At 49.5% G+C, this 18,719-nt stretch overlaps 1 protein-coding gene across 5 annotated transcripts in view; it reads right to left on the bottom strand.

Moving 5' to 3' along the window:
* Positions 1-18,719, bottom strand: part of Syt6 (synaptotagmin 6) — a 57,515-nt gene that overhangs the window by 32,771 nt on the left and 6,025 nt on the right. For 4 of the 5 annotated variants that reach the window (XR_008722671.1, XR_008722677.1, XM_055628651.1 and 1 more), the window contains exons 2-3: positions 14,697-14,962; positions 12,555-13,113 (exon numbers count right to left, since the gene is read on the bottom strand). Coding sequence is in view for 3 of the 5 variants with exons in the window: in XM_055628651.1 (XP_055484626.1) it covers positions 12,555-13,113; positions 14,697-14,953 (816 nt within the window). In the remaining 2 variants the exon portion in view is untranslated. Of the gene's footprint in view, positions 1-12,554; positions 13,114-14,696; positions 15,046-18,719 lie in introns of all 5 variants that reach the window. The other variant, XM_055628667.1, reaches the window with a different exon arrangement.

The following is an 18,719-nucleotide window of genomic DNA, read 5'->3' as shown; positions in this document are numbered from 1 at the left end:
GCCACACCAGCAAGCTCAGCTTGGGGCCCTGCACTGCAGGCTCTGAGTCATGCTCACCAAAGGTTCTTTAAGGGCTGGGGTGCTGGGTCTACCTCCACACCAAAATCCTTCCCAGTCTCGTAAATCCTGACTATGTCCTCCCTTGTCAGCATCCTACGGCTCAGAGAGGGGAAGAGGAATCTTTATCCTCCTCTGACTGCACTGGGGAGACCCAACCCTACGAGGATGCAGTGTGAGGTCTAGGGCCACAACTCCTAGCTCTTAATAAGATGCCCATTTCCCAGGACACAATGTCCCACAGAAATTCTCTTCCTCCACGTGTGCAGCATTACAAGGGCGTAAGCAGCCCTCTCTGGGGGTGGCGGAGTCCCCTGGAGGGAGAGAGGGAAGTGGGCTAGACTTGGAAGTAAGGCTCTCTCATAGACTCCCTAGGGGTGTGTGTGTGTGTGTGTGTGTGTGTGTGTGTGTGTGTCCATGTTTACTCTCCTTTCCTATTTCATGCAAATGGAAACAGAGTTTAAAACAAAACAAAACGTTCAAATCAGGTTGGAATATTTTTCCTTAGGGTACACTCATTCCATGAAGAGAGCTGGGTGTCTGCCCAGCCTTAGATGGGGGAGGAGGAGGAGGGAAAGAAAGAGGAAGGGGGGGGGAGAATAGCCTTGTCAGCAAGACTGAATTATAAAGGCATCCACAGCCTGCCTTTCCTGGCCTAGCTCAAACCTACCCCGAAACACCAGAAAACAGGAAGAAAATTTGGTCTTCATAATTTCCCTCTAAAAGCCACGCCGAGCCCTAACCTCCTCCCGAAGGAGGCTGCTACAGCCTGTCCTGCCTCAGCCAGCTGGCTGCAGAGGGCTCCACATCCATGGTGGCCTCTGGGTCCTTCCCTACACTTTGCTGCTTGCCAGCTGCCTCTCCGCAGCTAACAGCTAACAGAACGTGTTGATCCAGGGCAGGCTGGGCAGGTTGCTTTCCAGTGTTGCTCTCCTCACAGGCCCCTCGGGAGTGACTCAGCTGGCGACTGCTGCTCACGGTGTGGGGGCGGCATTTCCAAGTGGGTGCCTCAAGTCACAAAGCCAGCCCCATCCCTGACTTCTCCAGAAATGTACCTTGCATTGTCATGACACACCACAGGGCTGTTTTCCTCCTCCGAAGGTGGCAGAGCCCAATGTGTCACTAAGATGAGTCAACCACAGGCCCTGGGAGAGAGGATGGAGCCCCTGGCCTGTTGCAGGTGGGGGAAGGACATCTTCTCTCCACACAGGTAGCCTCCATTATTCCAGTGAGACAGAGCCTTCCAGAGGCACAGAGAGAGCTCACGGAGGCCTTCCAGGGTTCCAAGGCAGCTGGAGCTGCCTTGCCCAGCCCCAGGGTCTCCTGCATTGGCCCGTTTAGGTTTCTCTCTGATCCTGGCTACCAATACATGTCCTGTCTTTGCAACAGCCCAGGTGTAGACCCCAACCCTTCTTTGGGTTTCTGCAGTGTCTCTGGTCTTCTTGGTCTGTCCTCTCACTTTTCCCAAGCTCACCTCCACACCCGCTGTCCACATGTTCTGAGTTGATATTATACAATAGTTCTTAGAAACCACCCTCAAAGTCACCTACTGGTGATGTGTAGGCTATGTCAAGTTCAGACATGAGTGGGACAGAACGACAGACACGGACATCCTCTGAGGTAAGTCAGTATCTCTCAGGCCAAGAAAACTAAGGGAAAGGCTAAAGGTCTTTGCTGACCAGAGAAGGCTAAGGGTCTTAACATCAGGCCTGGTCCTCCGGTCCCAGCAACTGGCCTTCATCCCAAAGCCAAGTGGATTTCATGGAAGTCACTCCATCCTGAGTGTTGATACAGCCATGGAAAGAACTCAAGACCTTAGGGACTTTGTCTAGGAAGGAAGAAATGAAATATTCATGAAGAACAAGTATATGTCAACAGAGATGTGAGAGGGAAGTGTGGTTAGAGAGGGCAGCTGAGGCGGTAAACGAGAATCAGATGGTCACAGTATCTGAGGGACTGAGGGGTCGAGTGGGGGGCAGCTGCTGCAGAGAGCACACTTTCCTATATTGTTGTTGACACTTGAACACCATAAAAATATGCTAGCAACTGGACCAGCCTGACCTAGACTCTGCAGCTTGTGCCCCGTCTCCCTCAAGGTCTGAATTTTTATGCGCGAGGGAATGTTTTGAGTCGGGGGTTAGCTGGCTCAGCACTAAAGCACATTGATGAATGGCTTCTCTTTCCATCTTGTTTTACCTGCTGACAGTGCCTTCTTCTGTGCCCTTTGGCAGCTCATTGTGTAGGCAGTGAGAGGATGGGGTCCTCGGGACAAAAGCGGGGTGTTAGAGAACTCCCTAATTGGCCAAGAGAATTCCCTCTGAGAAGCTAGAATCCAGGCAGGTGTCAGGAAGGACAGAGACTGGGGCATATGAGACCTCAGTCTCCTGAACATTAGTTTTTGGAGTCACCTCGGCGTGTTGTGTGATTCCCATTGTCTTAACTTATTTGTGGCAGGTGCAACTTGAGCTAGGTCATCTTTGAGAACTGTTCCAGCTTTGACCTTTTCCAAGACCAAGAATGAGAACACAGAGTCAGAACACCACGGTTCACAGAAAACAAGAAGTCTGCCTCAAAATGGTCCCAATGCTTCAAATCTGTCACTATGCTGCTCTTTCGCCCCAAGGCCCCAGTCTCTCTGAATTGCTGTTGATCTAGGAAACACAAGACAGCCTCTCCCCCACAGATAAATCCTGGAGTTCAAAGTTGTGACAGTCTCCAGAGGGCCAAACAATATCCCTCCAGGGAAAAATGTAACAATGTGTTATCAGGCAACAGAAGAAGCAGACAAACACACGTGCTCTTTTCGGTTAAGGTAGAGGGGTGGCAGAGAAAGCGCTCCTGAGTTGGAGGAGCAGAGTCTGGGCTCTTTGTGGGAGCTGGTTGCCTAATGATTTCCCATTCATTCTTGTGTAAGGCAAAGATTAGCTATTTATTCCACCGACAGGTACAGCATACCAATGAGGGACACACAGGGCTGGGTACAGGGCAGCATGGCCTTACCCAGTCAGCTCTATGCTGCAGCAAGGTGCAAGAGAAACAGGTAGGCAGAGCTGGGTGTGCTGTGCTCGCCAGTGGGAGCTGGGCTCTGCAGCAGGCAAAGCTCCAGCAGGCAGCAAGGCTTGTGGACGCTAAGAGGCTTGTCACAGGAAGAGTGGAACTGTCTCTATTGTTCTGAGCCTCGGGCAATCATAAGGCTCTTTCCTCTAAAGCTATAAGGGAGGGCCTATTGCAAAAGGACAAGTTTAGATATAAGAACACCCACGGCCGGTAGAGCAGTTATTGAGCAACTGTGCTCAAGGCCAGGTCACAGCCCTGCCTGGACCAGTTAGCTTTGTTTTACAGCATCTCATAGGAAACCTCTAACCCCAGGTACCCAAGAAAGGCTGCTGGCTCCAAGCGGCCCAGGTGAAGGGTGTGGACTCTTTGGTGCACACCCATTACCTCTGCAGAAGGAAGAGCTCATAGACATAGGGTATGTGGCCCACCTCCTGCACGCACCCTCAGGGTCCTAGTAAAGACTGAGTATGGGGTAGAGTCCTAGTCAACATCTCTGTCTTACCCTTTCTGGGCCCTTGGTGGATTGTCACTAGTGCTCTGCTTTGAGGAATCTTGGTCCCTCAAGTGGTCTCAAAAGAGTCAAGGCCTGGCTGGCATTAGAACCTAGAGCTGGACACTGTGTGGTACATAATACCCTAAAATGGAAGGTCTGCCTGGCCAGGGTGGAAGGAATTCAGCAAGAGTGGGCACTTCCTCCCAGTGGCCCCAAGGGAGAGGGTGCCCTGAGAGGGTGCCAGGAGAGAGCAGTGCAGCCAGAAAGTAATGAGGATAATGGGGCTAAGGCTGAGGGAGCAGCGGGGTAAATGAGCATCCAAGGAAGGCAATCAGACAGCCAGCAGCTCCCACTGAGACACAAGTAAACAAGGGAATCTTGCAGCCCCACTGGTGGCCCTCTGGCTTTTGGCAAGCTCTCCCTCTCTGCCTCAGTCCTACAAACAAGAATTCAGACACCTGGGTGTTTAAGGCAGAATTTTAGGGACACCAAGGCTTTGCTGCAGAGTCCTGAAGAATGGCGTTCCTTGGCCTGAGAGGTGTTGAAAGACTCAGAGATGCTCACTCCTCTAGACTTGCCTGCAGCCATGTTTTTCTCATACAAGGGATGGCCTTGGGGGCAGACTGCAAAACCAACCTTCCTGGCCTTTGTATCTCATGTCAAAGGCCATTCCCTCTAGGAAGTTCTACAATAGCATACCCTGTCCTGTCTCCCAGGAATGACCTTCCACAGTTAGGGTCTACCAAGATGGCCCTTGCCAAGCTTGTGGTGACCTCCTTGATGCCGGACATCATGGTCATTTCCTCCATTAGTCTAAGCAGCTGACACAGTGCAGCCTCCCTCCTCTTATAAAAAAGTTTGTTTCCCAAGTCACCATACCTTTCCAGCTTTTCACCCATGGCACTGCTGCTAGCCTCCCAGCCCTTTGGCTGGTATCTGTTCATGGTTCTACATCATTGTCCCAGAGCTCATTCTTGGGTCATCTTCTCTTTCTAAACCTATCCCTACTAGGATCTCAAACAGCCTCAAGACTTCAGTTCTATGTACATGCTGTCTCTTATATTTAGTTTTTCAACGATGGCCTCACTTCAGAACTCTAGACTCTATATCCAACTTCCTACTTAACATCTCCATACAGATGTCCAAAAAGCATCTCAACTACAGCACGTCTAACTCTGAATTCTGATCACCCTTCCTTTAGCTAGGATTTCTCCACCCAATGAATGGAGACTCCATCCTGGATTGCTCAGGCTGGAAACGTTAATTCTTCTCTTTTCCCTCTGTTTCGGGCTCTATCATCCAATCTAGCAGCAGATATTATTGCTTCTCCCTTCAAAACATGTCCAGATGCCAGACACAGTAGCACATGCTTGTAATCCCAACACTCTGGAAGCAGAGGTAGGAGGAACACTCACAACCTCAAGCCTATGTCACAAGCCAAGGTCAGTCAGGGCTACATGATAGGAACCTATCTCAAAAAACAAGACCCTCCAAATAGCAACAAAATTGTCCAGAAGTTAGCCACATCTTCCATCCCTATCCTGGCCCTGTTCCTGTGGTGCTCATCAAAGCTCTGCTCTTGTTCGGAGGGTCTCTTCCCACCCCACTTCTTCTAGCTTCAGCTGCCAACCCCATCCCCTTTTCCTTTTATTTTGATTTAAGTCACTGTGTTCCTCTGCTCACAGTTTTGCTTTTCCTGCAACTTCTGTTTGAATGCAAACTCTGGGAGCAAGGGCTGTGCTTGTCCCTTTAATGCCCGGGTGTTCTAGGATCCCGGTGTGTGTCTGGAGGGAACATGAAGACATGCCGCTGGACGCAGACTTCTGAGGCTTCTCTCTTACTCCTCTGTTCAGACTGAACCTGGGAACCTGAGGTCTGCAGCAGGTGTTCTGAAGGCGAGCGCTAGCTACTGGCTAGCCTTCCCTTGGGAGGCTTCATCTCAGGGTGATTTAATGAGTCACAGCAGATCAATGAACAGTTTCTTGTTTTGCACTTGAGAAATCATTTGTGGACACGCTTGGGTCTTGACTTCAGAATGTGGGCCCGTAAAGGGGATGCCATCAGAACACTTTCATTTCTGGAGGCTAGCCTTCCCTTGACATGCTGGGCCAACAAGAACCTGTGTGTCCCCACTACAGCAGAAGGGCCTTCTTGCCTCTTCCATCAGACTGTGAGGGATTGGAGCTGAAGGCATCTTATTCCCAGCCTGTGCCTACTGCATAGTAATCACACTGCAAGTGATTATTATGCAACGAAAAGCAACCAAAACACATATAGAGAGGTTCTCTCTAGCTCTTCCAATCTGAAGACATCGGAGAAACATGCTTCCCTATTCTGATCACCTTATTGATCTCTTCCTGGTCTTCACTATCTCACCCCTGGCCCCAAACTTCCTTTTCTAGACCGATCTCACACGACTGTTCCCTCCCCCTACCGTCTGCAGTAGAGCACAGCTTGCATAGCTGTGTTGTCAAGCATCCCGAATCAGTCTCTGGCCAAGTGCGTGCCCTGTGTATGGGTGCACTGGCAGCAGGTATATTCTACCAGCCCTTTGCCCCTGGGCGCTCTGAGGTGAGGCTCTGTCTCTGCAATCCTTCCCATGGTATCCAACAAGCACCGCACGAAGCAGCTGGCTGTTACACTGTTAGCGTTCAGTAAATGTGTGTTAAGTGAGAGAGGAATGGTCATCAAAAAGCCGGTGGTTATGGGAAAGATACTGGGGAAAAGGTAAAGGAACAGCTAAAGTCACACAAAAACTGTCCCCCCAAATGATCCGATTTCAAGATAGACGAAGGATTCTAACCAGATCACAGGGAAACAACAAATCATCCGAATCCCCCGGTGAGCCCCACAATTTCAGCGTCTAGTTTCTGTACTACACATGCTGATTTCTTCCACTGAAGACTACATTCAAATCTTTGTTTCACTATTCTGTCTCTGGGTGAAATTGGCTGAGTCACTTAACCTTGAACCTTCATCCCTGTGTTCACATGCAGAGGGCAGTCATTGGGTTTAGGTGGGGGTTACCGTGAGAGAGAGCATGTTCTGGCACCTCCGGAGCTCAGGAAGTATAAGCTGCCTGTCCCCAGGAAGTGGGGACCTGCAAGGAGGCGTGTGGGAAGGAGCCCGGCAACAGCAGTGTAAGCCAGAGCCTCTTGGGGGAAGGAGGAGGAAAGCACGGCACTATGGTGACGTCTGGCTCTGAGGGAGGACAGATACACAAATTTAAGGGAGACTGAGAAACATCTGGATATTGGACCCAGTGGCTGATCATCCCAGGTTCTAGGCTTTTCACACCAGGTTCTGGGTTCTGGATTATACAGATGTACACAGCTCTATTCCATCTACTCGACGAGAGCAAGAGAGCCAGGGATCTTTCTATGTGAGAGATTGAGAAGCTGAGGGAAAAAAAATTTTTTTTTTTTTTTTCAGAATTTTGGCAAACTTTCTGGAACTGCAGCCCAGAAGGCAAGTCATTTTTTTAAGGTCACATAAAAACATATGGCTAAGGCAAGAGATGCGAGAATACGCTACTCCTTGCTTATCTGTGGCTTCCCTTTCTGTGGTTTCAGTTCTTACAGTCAACATAACCACAGACCTAAAGTATTAAATGGGAAGTTCTGGAAATAAACAATCCATGTTTTAAATTGAACGCCTTTGTAAGGAGCATTACAAAACACTACAGCTCTCGGCTTGGTCCAGCTTTGTCCATTTGTCTCATGTATCCACACTGCATACATCACCCACCCATTAGTCACTTAGATTGTCCTGGTTATGAGACAGATCAGATAGTATCATGGTGCTTTGGCCTAACCAACCTTAATTTTACACAATAGTGGCCTAATACACAAAAATAGTGATACTATTTTATTATGGCATATTGTTATTATTGATCTGTTTTATAACCATTGTTATCAATCTGTTACTGTGCATAATTTATATATTTAACTTTATTACAATGTATAGAGAGTTTGGTAGCAGCGGCATCCATAGAGGATCCTTAGAATATGTTCTTCTTGGGTGAGTGTGTGTGGAAGTGTGTGCTCTAATAGCGTCTAACTGCCGGCCATGACAGGTGGAAGACACTGAAGTGGACAATAAGGCCTGGGAATGGCAGAAAAGTGGCCCACAGGCTGAACCAGTAGGAAAGGCACAGAATAGGGTTCAAGCAGGCTTCTCTGAGCCAGCACTGGGCTAAGTATCTCAGGAATTACACTACTATTATAGATCAGAGAAGACAAATTGTCCCCAGCCTGTGGTGGGTGAAACTGAGTCACAGCCTAGATACTGCCAAGATCTCGGAGAGTGCAAATGCAGAAGCTTAGAATGCAAGGCAAGCTTGCTTGACGCCAGGAGGGAGGGGTCCCTTGCTGTACAGCCTCACTGCTTATCGTGCTTGAGGCTCTTCCACCACCAGAGGCATCCTTCCTCCCCTGCATACCAAGTGTAGGCTCCCAGAGTATCATCACCCCCAAGACAACTCTAACACACACACACACACACACACACACCTGGTAGAGACCTAAGAAAGCAGAAAGATGGCCAAGTCAGTCAGCACCACCAAACACCTGTATTTATGGCTCCATTTATAACAGGGGCAGTGACTGACATAGATAGCTTTAATACTGGGCTCCAAGGCCTCTGTGACAATAGCTACAAGACTACAAGATGTTAGCAAACCCAGTGACAGTGGCTCTATTATAATGATAAATCTACAGCTTTATATAGAAATAATGAGACTAGGGGGAAGTGGGGGAAGGAGGGAAGAGTCGAGTGAATTTAGTCAATCGGAGCTCTGGTTGGAAAGACACTGGCACACACCCCCCCAGGATTGTTTGAGAGTCTGGCCATTGGCCTTCTTCATGCCAGTAGGAGTGAGGGCCACAGAACCATGAGAGCCATGCCCCTGGCTGAAATGGATGTCATGAACTCTCTTGCTCTCTTTCCAAGGCTGGGTTTGGAAATCGCTGGAAGACTTGAGGGCTCCAACTGCTCTAACATATCCTGTCTGCCCGCTTCCCATGGGCCAGTGCTGTGTAGAGCTGGAGGCCAGGGTCCCCTGAGACTTCTGTTTGCGATCAACATGGCTAGAATATGGGATGTTAACCTCCCTCTCACTTGAGCTCAGTGACCACTGGCTGAGAGAGAGTAAGGCAGTCACCAGGCTTTGCTGCTTCAACTCGGGCACTGGGACAAGGGACCAGCCTGGTTCCATGGGTGAGGGGTGAATGTGATTCCCAGTGCACCCAAGGAGCTGCTGGGATAGCACCTGTGGCAGAGCAGGCTCACAGAGCATCCTCCTAACCCTCCATGCTCTCGGCGCCTCTTTCCATTCAACCTGTGAGCCACTGGCCGTCTGTTCCAGACTGCCTGACCAGTCACTCTCTTCACATCCCTGACGGAAGAACCCTGGACTTGAACCCTGAGTGACTGCACAGGATGTCCCTTCCCAAGTCTGGCTGTACCTACTATAAAAAGATGACTGAAACATCTCCTCCAGGAGGCCTTCTCAGATTAACCCAATTCAACCCCAGCAGAACGTCAACGGGACGTACACAGGAGGGGCCTCCCGTGACGCCAGAAGATAGAACAGGGGTCCCGGGAGGTTTTGAAAGGTGGATCGGACTGGAAGAGAGGTGGTGGGTGGGTTTGCATAGCAGAGCCTGTGGTAGGTAGTGCTTGTCAATCTGACACAAATTAAAGGCACAGGAAGAGGAAACAACCAAGGGGTTGTCTCCATCAGATTGGCCTATAGGTGCCTCTGCGGGGGCATTCTCTTGCTTGATGGTGGACGTGGGAAGGCCCAGTCTACTGTGGGTGGTGCTACCTTTGGGCAAGTGGTCCTGGGTTGTATAAACTGAACAAACCATGAGAAGCAAGCCAGTCAACAGCGCTCCTCCATGGCCTCTGCTTCAGTTCCTGTCTCTAGGTTCCTGCCTTGGCATCCCTTGACCGTGGACTGTGTGCTGTAAGCTGAAATAAACCCTTTTCTCCCGGAGTTGCTTTTGGTCACTATTTTACCACAGCATTAGAAAGCAAAGTACGACTGAGCCCTTGCCAACCAAGGCAGGACTGTTGGGCATACTGAGAGAACAGCCAGTTCTGGAGCAGAAAACTGTCATTCCAAGCTCAGGCCTGAAGCACAGCTCTGAGAACAAAATCAGGCACAGGGGAGAAACAGAACCTAGCTATTGGTTGCTTTCATCTGCCCTCCCCCGCGCCCCCTCCCCCACTGCACAGGCTACTGGACTTCATACACTCTGAGTACTCAGTCATTCCCTGTGACTGTGACTTGGGTCTCGCTGGTCCCCAAATAATTAAGTTTTCACAGCCAACACCACAACACAGGTAAAAACACCAGCCTGTTTGCAGCAGCCCTCCTTGCCTGGCCTCAGTTCTCGTCAGTGGGGTCTGAGCCAGTTCTCCAGGCCCATGCTGACTGGGGAGGCTTTGGGCTGCAAGGTCTTCACAGTACTCACCTGAAGAGGAAGGCCTGCTCGGAAAGTCTGCAGGCGAGTCCACGTGTGAGCCTGGTGCCTAGCTCTGCAGACCTGGAAATGCCTGGGCTGACCTCCCTCTGCTCATGACCCATACATCCCACTGCTCTTAGCTTGGTGGGTTATTTGTATCCATCCTTCCTCATCCAGTTCAATTCCTGTTGTTTGGAGCTCTTTCCCTTTGTCTTTCTCTCTCACGGTTTTGGAGATTATGATCGGTAGAGTATCTTCTGGCCTGCCATGAAGCTACTTGGTATAAGTCACCTGTCTCTTTACTTGGATTTTAAGTACCTGTGGGCTAAGAGGGTTGCCTCCTACCCCAGCCCCACACTAACCCTGCCCCTCATAGTCCTCTTAGGATAAGGAGATGGAAGAAGGCTCCACTCACCCTAAGGAGGACCTGCCTTCTCCTGAAGCTGGGCAGGGGCGGCAGCAACGGGACCGGGGTGGGGACAGCTGCGTTCCAGGACATGGAAAGTTACATACACGTGAGGGATGCGTGGGAACACACATCCTGCCTACTCCAGGATGAAGCACGCTCTTACACACAGGAGAAGAAAGTGAGGACTCTGGTCAGGGTCAGAGGAGGCTCCTGGGTGGACAAAATAGAGCACAGCCCCTGGCCAGCAAAGCTCCCCACCCCGGGCCATAGCCTCACTGTGAGAACTGAGCTGTCTTCCATATACCACACTGAAGGGCTGGGTCAGATGCAAACGACAGTGATTTAGGCTCCAGAGCCCCTGGGTCCATTCCCCTGTGCTCCTGCTGTTTTGGGCCACTCCGCTCCTTTGCCCCAGACCCAGTTTGTCTGCTGGACAGGCTGGCTGCTTATGACGTTCCTGGGGATGGCATTTCAAGAGAGGAAAGCACCAGGACATTGCTATCATTTCCAACCATGAGCATGGAGCGCCCCAGAGAACCTTACCAAGGCAAAAGTCTTGTTCTCCACGAACATACCACACTCTTTATCAACCAGTGTTTCCCCGGGACTCCTTCTCACAAACTCAACATAATGATATTAAGTACGGACTGTCCAAACGTAGGGTCTGTATGTGTATGGTCATCTCTGGTAAGGCAAGATTCAAGAAACCTCCAGGGGACACTCGAGCAGCACTACAGGACAATTGGAGTTTGGCTAAATCCCTCTGCAGACTTTCATCCACACAGGTGGGTGTGAGACGTACACCCTGCTACATCGGCAGGGTGCTTTAAACCACCTGATCATCTCATGCTGCTCTGGGTAGGCCTCACTAGGTCCTTCCACCAAGTTTATCCTCTACTTCTCTATAAAGGCCAACTTGAAGGGAGCAGAAGAGGTGACTCAGTGGTTAAGAGTAAGTACTGTTCTTGCAGAGGACCTGAGATCAGCACTTAGCCCTCACATTGGACAGCTCACAGCTGCCTTTACCTCTAGCTCCAAGGGAATCTGGCACTCCTTTCAGGCCTCTGCAGGCATTACACAAACAGGCACAAACCTCTCTTCTAACAGACATCCACATGCACACAATCAGATTGCTAAATAAAATAAAAAATATATTTTTTAATTAAACCTTGATTCTTTGAAACCTTTCCTGGCCAATTTCAGGTGATTGTGGGCAGGCCAAGATCAGACCTTCTCTGTGAACTCAGCCATTCTTTTAGGCTAACCTCCTGCATCTCCCAGGCCGTGCCCCAGATGAGGGCCTGTGCTATATGCTACTCATAAGTAGCTGCAGCCCTCCTTCTGGACATAGTAGGATTGCTTTGCTCCTGCCTTGTTGACATTGAGAATTGCTATGTGTCTTGTTTCTGCTAATGAAACATGAATGGAAGTGACATATGTCACTTTTGCCCGGAAGCATTAAAGAATCCTGCGTGCTCTGCCGCAGCCTCGTCACCCTGATATCCAACTGTGGTAGCACATATTGACCCAAGGCCTCTGTTTGGCTTGGGTCCCTTGGGAACAAGTCCAGCCGAACCCACAGGCAAGCTGTGAAGCACGTGTAACCCGAGCAGGAAATAAACTTCAGTTGTCTTAAGCCATAAATTCCCAGGATTGTTTGTTACTTCAGCATAAAGCTGGTTCATACTGACTGACACAGCCTGCCTGGTCTTGATCGCCAATTCCAAGCTTCTAAAACATAGCAATGACTACTAGACCCTACTGACTCGTTCAGCATGGACTTACCTTCAGCTAAAAAGAATATGTAACGTGATTGTGTAGATAACAAACTTAAACTTAGCAAGCAGAGAGAAACACCCATACCACACAACCGAATCAAAAGACACAAATTGCCCTCCTTCTTTAAGCCAGCTAGGCAGCGTTCAAGGACTTCCCCAGGGTGAACTGAGCCACTAAGAAGTTTCTATAGGTTCCTATGTATCTCCAGAGGGACACAGGTCTGGGGTCACGTCCCACCCAACTCAGAACTGCCAGTGCTCAGGTAGCCAAGGAACAGGACTGTACTCACACTGGTGGCATACTGGATGTCCTTCCAGATGGAGGTCTCCCGGGACAGGTCAGAGGCCTCAAAGAGATTGTCCAGGATGACCTCCCCGATCATGTCATGGCGGGAGAAGCGGTCAAAGTCAAAGACACTGAGATGCAGCTTGCGGTCAGCCAGCTCCTCATAGGGCACGGGGAAGTGGAAGTTCTCGTCAAAGGTGGGGTTCAGGGTCTTCCGGTGCACCCGGGTCTGCAGCTTGCACTTGCGGTCAGGCAGGAGGTAGATCTTGACATAAGGGTCAGAACTTCCACAGAAGTCCTTGGCAGGGAGGTCAAAGGCCTTCAGGATGCGCACAATCAGGGTCTCGCTCTCGTAGTCGTAGCGGAGGCTGAAGTTGATCTTGCCACAGCTCTTGGCGGCCTCAGACTTGGCGTCGTCCCCATCCACCGACTTCTGCTTGTAGAGCTCAGGCTTGATGCGGCCGATGCTGGTGGGCTGCTCCGCTGCTGGTGGCAGCTCATTGCCGTAGTCTACGCTGGAGACGTGCATCTGCCGCGGCAGGTGACGCTTGAAGGATGTGTGCCTGGCCGAAGACAGGAGGCACAAAAAAACCTGCGTCAGGCCTTCGGGGTGGGGCGGGGCGGGATAAAGGCAGATCCAACCCTGGCGGCTCATCTCCCTCTCGTGGGGGCCCCTTCCTTCCCTCTCAGAGACCCCGCTTTTCCTCTTCATGCATTTTGTGCACAACGGAGTCGGGAGCATGGCGTGTCTTAATATATGTAAAGTAGTTGGAATGGTGCCTGCTATACAGCAAGCTCAATGTTAGCCATTGTTTTAATCATCATTCCTGCTTTTCTGCCATCTGCTTTCTAGGTTTCTTTCCTGGTAGGCACGACTACTTTTCCCATTAAAGCATGAGCTTCTGTAAGAAGAGGACAATGTTTCCCACTGTCTTCATCATCATCATCATCATCATCATCATCATCATCACCACCACCACCACCACCACCACCACCACCATTTTATTAAGGATTTAGCATCCAGCAGATAGTCAAGTAGTTAAAGGCACAGGTTTAGGAGATGGACTATATAGGTTAATTTTGGTCCCGCTACTTTGAGCAAGTTATTAAACTCTCTGCACTACAAAAAAAAAAAGAAAAGAAAAGAAAAGAAAAGAAAAGAAATAAAGATAATAAAAGTAACAATTGCATAGACTTGTCTGAGGGTAAAATACATACATACAAAGCACTTAGGGCTGGGCCAGGTGGGCAATAAGCAACACCCGCTAGCTCTTGGCATTACCACATGGATTCTTCATAGGTTCCTCACAACCTTAGCAGGGTCATTTGCCCTATTTTATATTTTAGAGAAGGGAGGCTTAGAGGGAGCACTGTGCTCAGGACCATCTGGCAAACTTGGCCCGTGGGGATCTCAGCATCTTCATTCCTGGCTTCTGCTCTGAAGACCACGTCTCTTTCCCTTTGATTGGTGCCTGTGAGCCTGAGGGAACGCACTGCGGGGATCCAGGAATCTACGAGATTCTTAAATTACGAGTAAACACAGTGGCTGCCTCCCCATGTCTTTTAACAGCGTTTCTGGGTTTATTTAGAGTAGGCAGGCAGCCATGATGTCTATTGAGGGTTTGCTTTTGAATTAGATGACTGCACATTATGCAACTGTTGCCACACAGGGAACCCGAGAGGGTTTTAAAGAAATCCTCCTTCTCAAAAAGCCTGGACTCTCATTCTTTACCTCTGGCGCATGACACACTGTAGCTAGGTGGCTTCACTGTCCCAACCCTTATTACATCATGAACTTTCATGCCTCTGGGCCTTTGTGTGTACTCTTAGCCCTGTCTGAAGTCTTCCCTTTCCTCAAAACTCTCAACCCAGCTTCCAGTCTAGTCTTCTGTGTTCTCGAATTCACCCCCATGTGCTGACCACATCATGCACAGCATGTCACCTTGAAGGTTCCCCTTTCGCCACACCTCCGATGGCTACCTTCCCCTCTTGACTGCCTCTGCGGATCACACTTCCTGATCCGGTTCTCAAAGGTCACAAGCTGTTAGTTCTAGACCCTGCTTCTCAGAGGCTGGAATCTCTTTGCTGCACTGTATCAGAAAGTCTGGGTGCATGGGGCTTAGGAGGTGAGGTGTGCCCCCTTCACCTGGTGGAGGATGCTGGCTCTGTGGTCTGTCGCTGCAGCCTCGTGTGACGCATGATGTGCTCCTTGACCGACATCTGCACCTCAGCTGGGATATCTGGGGAAGTGTGGCTGATCTTCACAGCCGCCTCCAGGAAGCCCAGGGCACTGGGGTCCTTCAGCTTATCTGCCATGTTGCCTCTGGAGCCGGCGCCTTGGAGGGTCTCTGAAGCAGGATTAGCAGAAGAAGGGCTGGAGGCCTCCTTGTTCCTCCAGGGCATCCAGCACAGCTTCCAAAAGAGAAAGAGAAAAACTGCCACCAGGGCCACACCACACACAATAACTACCACTGCAAGGAGGCTGACAGAGGTGCCTGCCCTCGGCACGAGGCGGGCGGGGAAGGACAGAGACACACAGAGGTGGGGGTGAGCAGGTGAGGCGTCGGAGACGGCGCACACAGAAGGGACAAAGACGGAAGAAGAGAGAAGAATGGTTATGAGCAAGGCTGTCAAGTCACGGGAAGAAGTGACAGTTTGGGGGTTGACCGTTGATGGTCCATTTTGTTAACTCTCTGCAGCCCTGTGCTCACCACAGTCTGACTGCTTCAGCATCACCCTGCCCCCACCCTTTACCAGCATGGAGCACTGGCTGCTTGCCCTACTGCTCCTGGCTTGTGCCCAGGGAGGGGACAGAGATTTAAATGGGAGTCTAAACAAATGTGCAAATTCCTGAAGCGTTCATATTTGTACACTGTTTGAATTTCTATTAGAGCGGTTACTGTGGCCAGACTTCTAACAGGATCTATTTCTCTTTTTCACTCACTTTATTTTGGTACTGGGGATAAAACCCAGAGCCTTGCCCGTGTTAGACAAGTAATCTCTCACTGAACTTTATCTCCAGCCCCCAACAGTCACTTTTGCACACAACCTATGAAGTAGGGGTCAGATCCTGGCTAACTCATGCTCCCTTCTTTGTCCAGGCTCTGTTGGCTCTATCCTTGTTCGTTCCTGGAACAAAGCAGGAGGAGTTCAATAAACACTCAGCAATCTTCCAGGGAGAGGGGTCCAGCCGCATTTCCCTAAAAGCAGGTGTGTTAAGTTTTTGCTTTCCTAGAGTTTTCTGCCTGCTGTAGGCTCAGTGGGTGCTTGTATGAAGTTGGAATCTGATTACTGGGGTCTATATAGGTCAAAGCTAAGTACAAAGTACAAATGATTTCCATCACTGTCTTCTTCCCTTCTGTGGCTTTGTTGGGGGAAGCTTTGTTGCAAATCTAGCATTTGTGAGCAGTGTGGCTGGGTTGGAAGCAGGCCCATCAAGCCTTAACCTGTCCCCGTCCACCCCAAGGTGCTGTCATCTCAAGAAAGCTGTGCAGAATGGCTCCTCCTGTGGGGAGTTGGTAAGCGGACTCCTATCCCACTTGCTCTCCCCAAATGTAATGCTGAACCCTTGAGCCCGAGGCAGAAGTCAGAAGGCTACGAGCCAGAGGTATGCCTGGCTGGGCTGTCATGTGATCACTTGTTTGATGAACCTGCAGAGGAGCTTGCTTTGGCTAACATCATGAGTGAGGAGCTATGAGAGTCCATAAGGTCACCACCCCAAGGGTCTGGCTTTTTTCTGGAAGAGGCCAGTGACTCACTAACTTGCCTTGGGTGGGTGGGTGACTGCAGGGATGTGTCCTATCAGCTCAACCCTCTTCTCTTTTACCTGGCTAGTCTCTGCAGACCTGGAGCTTGGAGCCTCTGAACCAGCTGCTAATTGCCTTACAAATCTTAGGACTTAAGATGTGGTACTTGGGTAAAGATGGCAGCAGTGGCCCAGAAAAGGGTCTTGTAAGAGGCCATAGGTTAGACCTTGGGCCAGGGCCTAGGTGTGCACTATCCTGTTCTTTCCCCTGCGGCGATTTGTTTGTCCCAGATTAAACTCTATACTCCTGTCGGTTCGTCAGGCCTTATGTGTTCATTCATGAACCAGCATGTAAGCAGGCATACGTGAATAAGTTACAGTTCTTTCTCCTTTCAGTTCAGCTAGGCCAAACTGCCAGGTTCTGAGCTAGGCGTGGCAAAATGCCTAGGTCTTGCCAGGTACTTCTACTGTATCCAGGCCTCAGGGAAAGCTAGCGTACATCTTGAGGTCAGAACCCTCACCATTGTCATCTCAAGGAGCCCCTCCTGCCTTCCGGTCCCCAGCCCTTGCCAGGATCAGCAGCCGGGTGCCTCCATGAAAGGGGTAAAGAGGATGTTATCTCCAAGTCTCTCCCCACCACCTCTGCCCCTACCCGCCCAGCATAGAGACGTCACAGCCTTTCTCACCTAGAACAGCCATTCTCAACCTGTGGGTGGTGACACCTTTGGAGGTTAAAGGACCCTTTCACGGGGGTCCCATATCAGATATCCTTCATATCAGATATTTACATTACAATTCCTAACAGTAGCAAAATTACAGTTACGAAGTAGCAATGAAAACAATGTTATGGTTGGGGTCACCTGCAACACGAGGAACTGTATTAAAGGGTAGCAGCATTAGGAAGGTTGAGATCCACTGGTCTAGAGACTACCAGGTCTCCAGGGAAACATCCATGTATGCGAATAAAAAAAAATCCTAAGCTATTATAATATCTATCATGTTATATGAGTAGTTAAATTTTTTTATATAGGTTGATAGTGTTAAGTATTTTATTATTGGATTTAGTCAATTTATTCAACACCATTATGTTCAATTTTGAAGTAGCTTTTATATATCCAATCATGTAATCCTCTTTAATGAAACAGGTAAAATTATTGCCCTCCCTTTGCATATATGAATGTCCAGAGGATTAATAGACAGCCGGTAAGGTGGCCTCCGTGCCACCCTCAGCCATGGCACTCAGCAGTATCACTTTGGTAGAACATGTATGTAACTTGGAGACAGATCAACCCACACTGGAAGGACTTCCTCAGGTTTGGTTTTTTTTTTTTTTCTGTTGTATATTTATGATCTAAATGACTTGGAAACTGTTTCTCCAAGCCCTTACCTTCTGGGCACACCAGGAAAGCTTCCGTGGGTATGTACGTCCTTATTCTAAGTCTGTCCATCCCTGGACCCTTCATGTCTGTTCTTTGTTACACCTGCTCTGGGCCCATTTCCTGCAGTGAGTCACTTTAAAACAAAAGGTATTTCTAGGGCCGTGCTTTCCTTTGATCATGCATTTTACTTGCTCTGGTAATAATTAGAATTTTAATGAGAAGGGAGGAGGTAAGGGGGGGGAATCTGGAGAGCATAGAGTGCATTTAAATGTTCAGCTTGACAAAAAACTAAATTCATAAATGAAAGAAAGGTAGGGGGAGGGACCTGGGGGTTCATTTTTTTTCATGTAGTTGCTATTTCAATTGCGTCTCCATGTGACCTTCCTTGGTGCTATGTTCAGAGAAGGCAGAGGGTATAGATTATTGGGAATCAGTCCCTCACACTCAATACTGGTTATGAAAGAACAGGAGGGCCACCCCGTGCCTGGAGAATCTTCCCCCAGGACTAGAAGAGCCTGGGTTTTGGAATTTCACAGGCAGACCATGCAAGGAGAATTAGGTTCTGGACACTAAGAGTTCATCCACTCAGGAGGCAGAAGGTGGCAAGTAGGAAAAGCAAGCGCAGAATCAGAAAAGAGGAGGGGGTAATTGCAGAGAAATAATTAAAAATAATTAAAAGTGACCGTGGGTGGTCACGAACTCAGCCAGCCTTGACCGCCAGTGTGTTAGTCAGCTCTGTCTTTATGACAAATGCATGCGATAACCGACTTTTGAACAGAAAAGGTTCCTTTTGGCTCACAGTTTCAGAGGCTCAGTCCCACTATTTGGCTCATGGTGGTGCATCACAGTGGATGTCTATGGGGAAACCAAACCTTTTACATCATGACCAGGAAGCAAGAGAGAGAGAGAGGAGGAGGAACAGGAGGAGAAGGAGAAGGAGGAAGAGGAAAAGGAGGAGGAAGAGAAGGCTGGGTTCCTGATATCCTTCTAAGGACAAACTGCGAGACTTCCCACCAGGCCTCATTTCTGGAAAGTTCCACCCCCT

Source organism: Psammomys obesus, unplaced genomic scaffold (assembly GCF_907164565.1).
Source record: "Psammomys obesus unplaced genomic scaffold, mPsaObe1.curated_primary_1811, whole genome shotgun sequence".
In the NCBI taxonomy this organism is placed as follows: Eukaryota; Metazoa; Chordata; class Mammalia; order Rodentia; family Muridae; genus Psammomys; species Psammomys obesus.
This window is presented reverse-complemented; position numbering and strand designations above follow the sequence as displayed.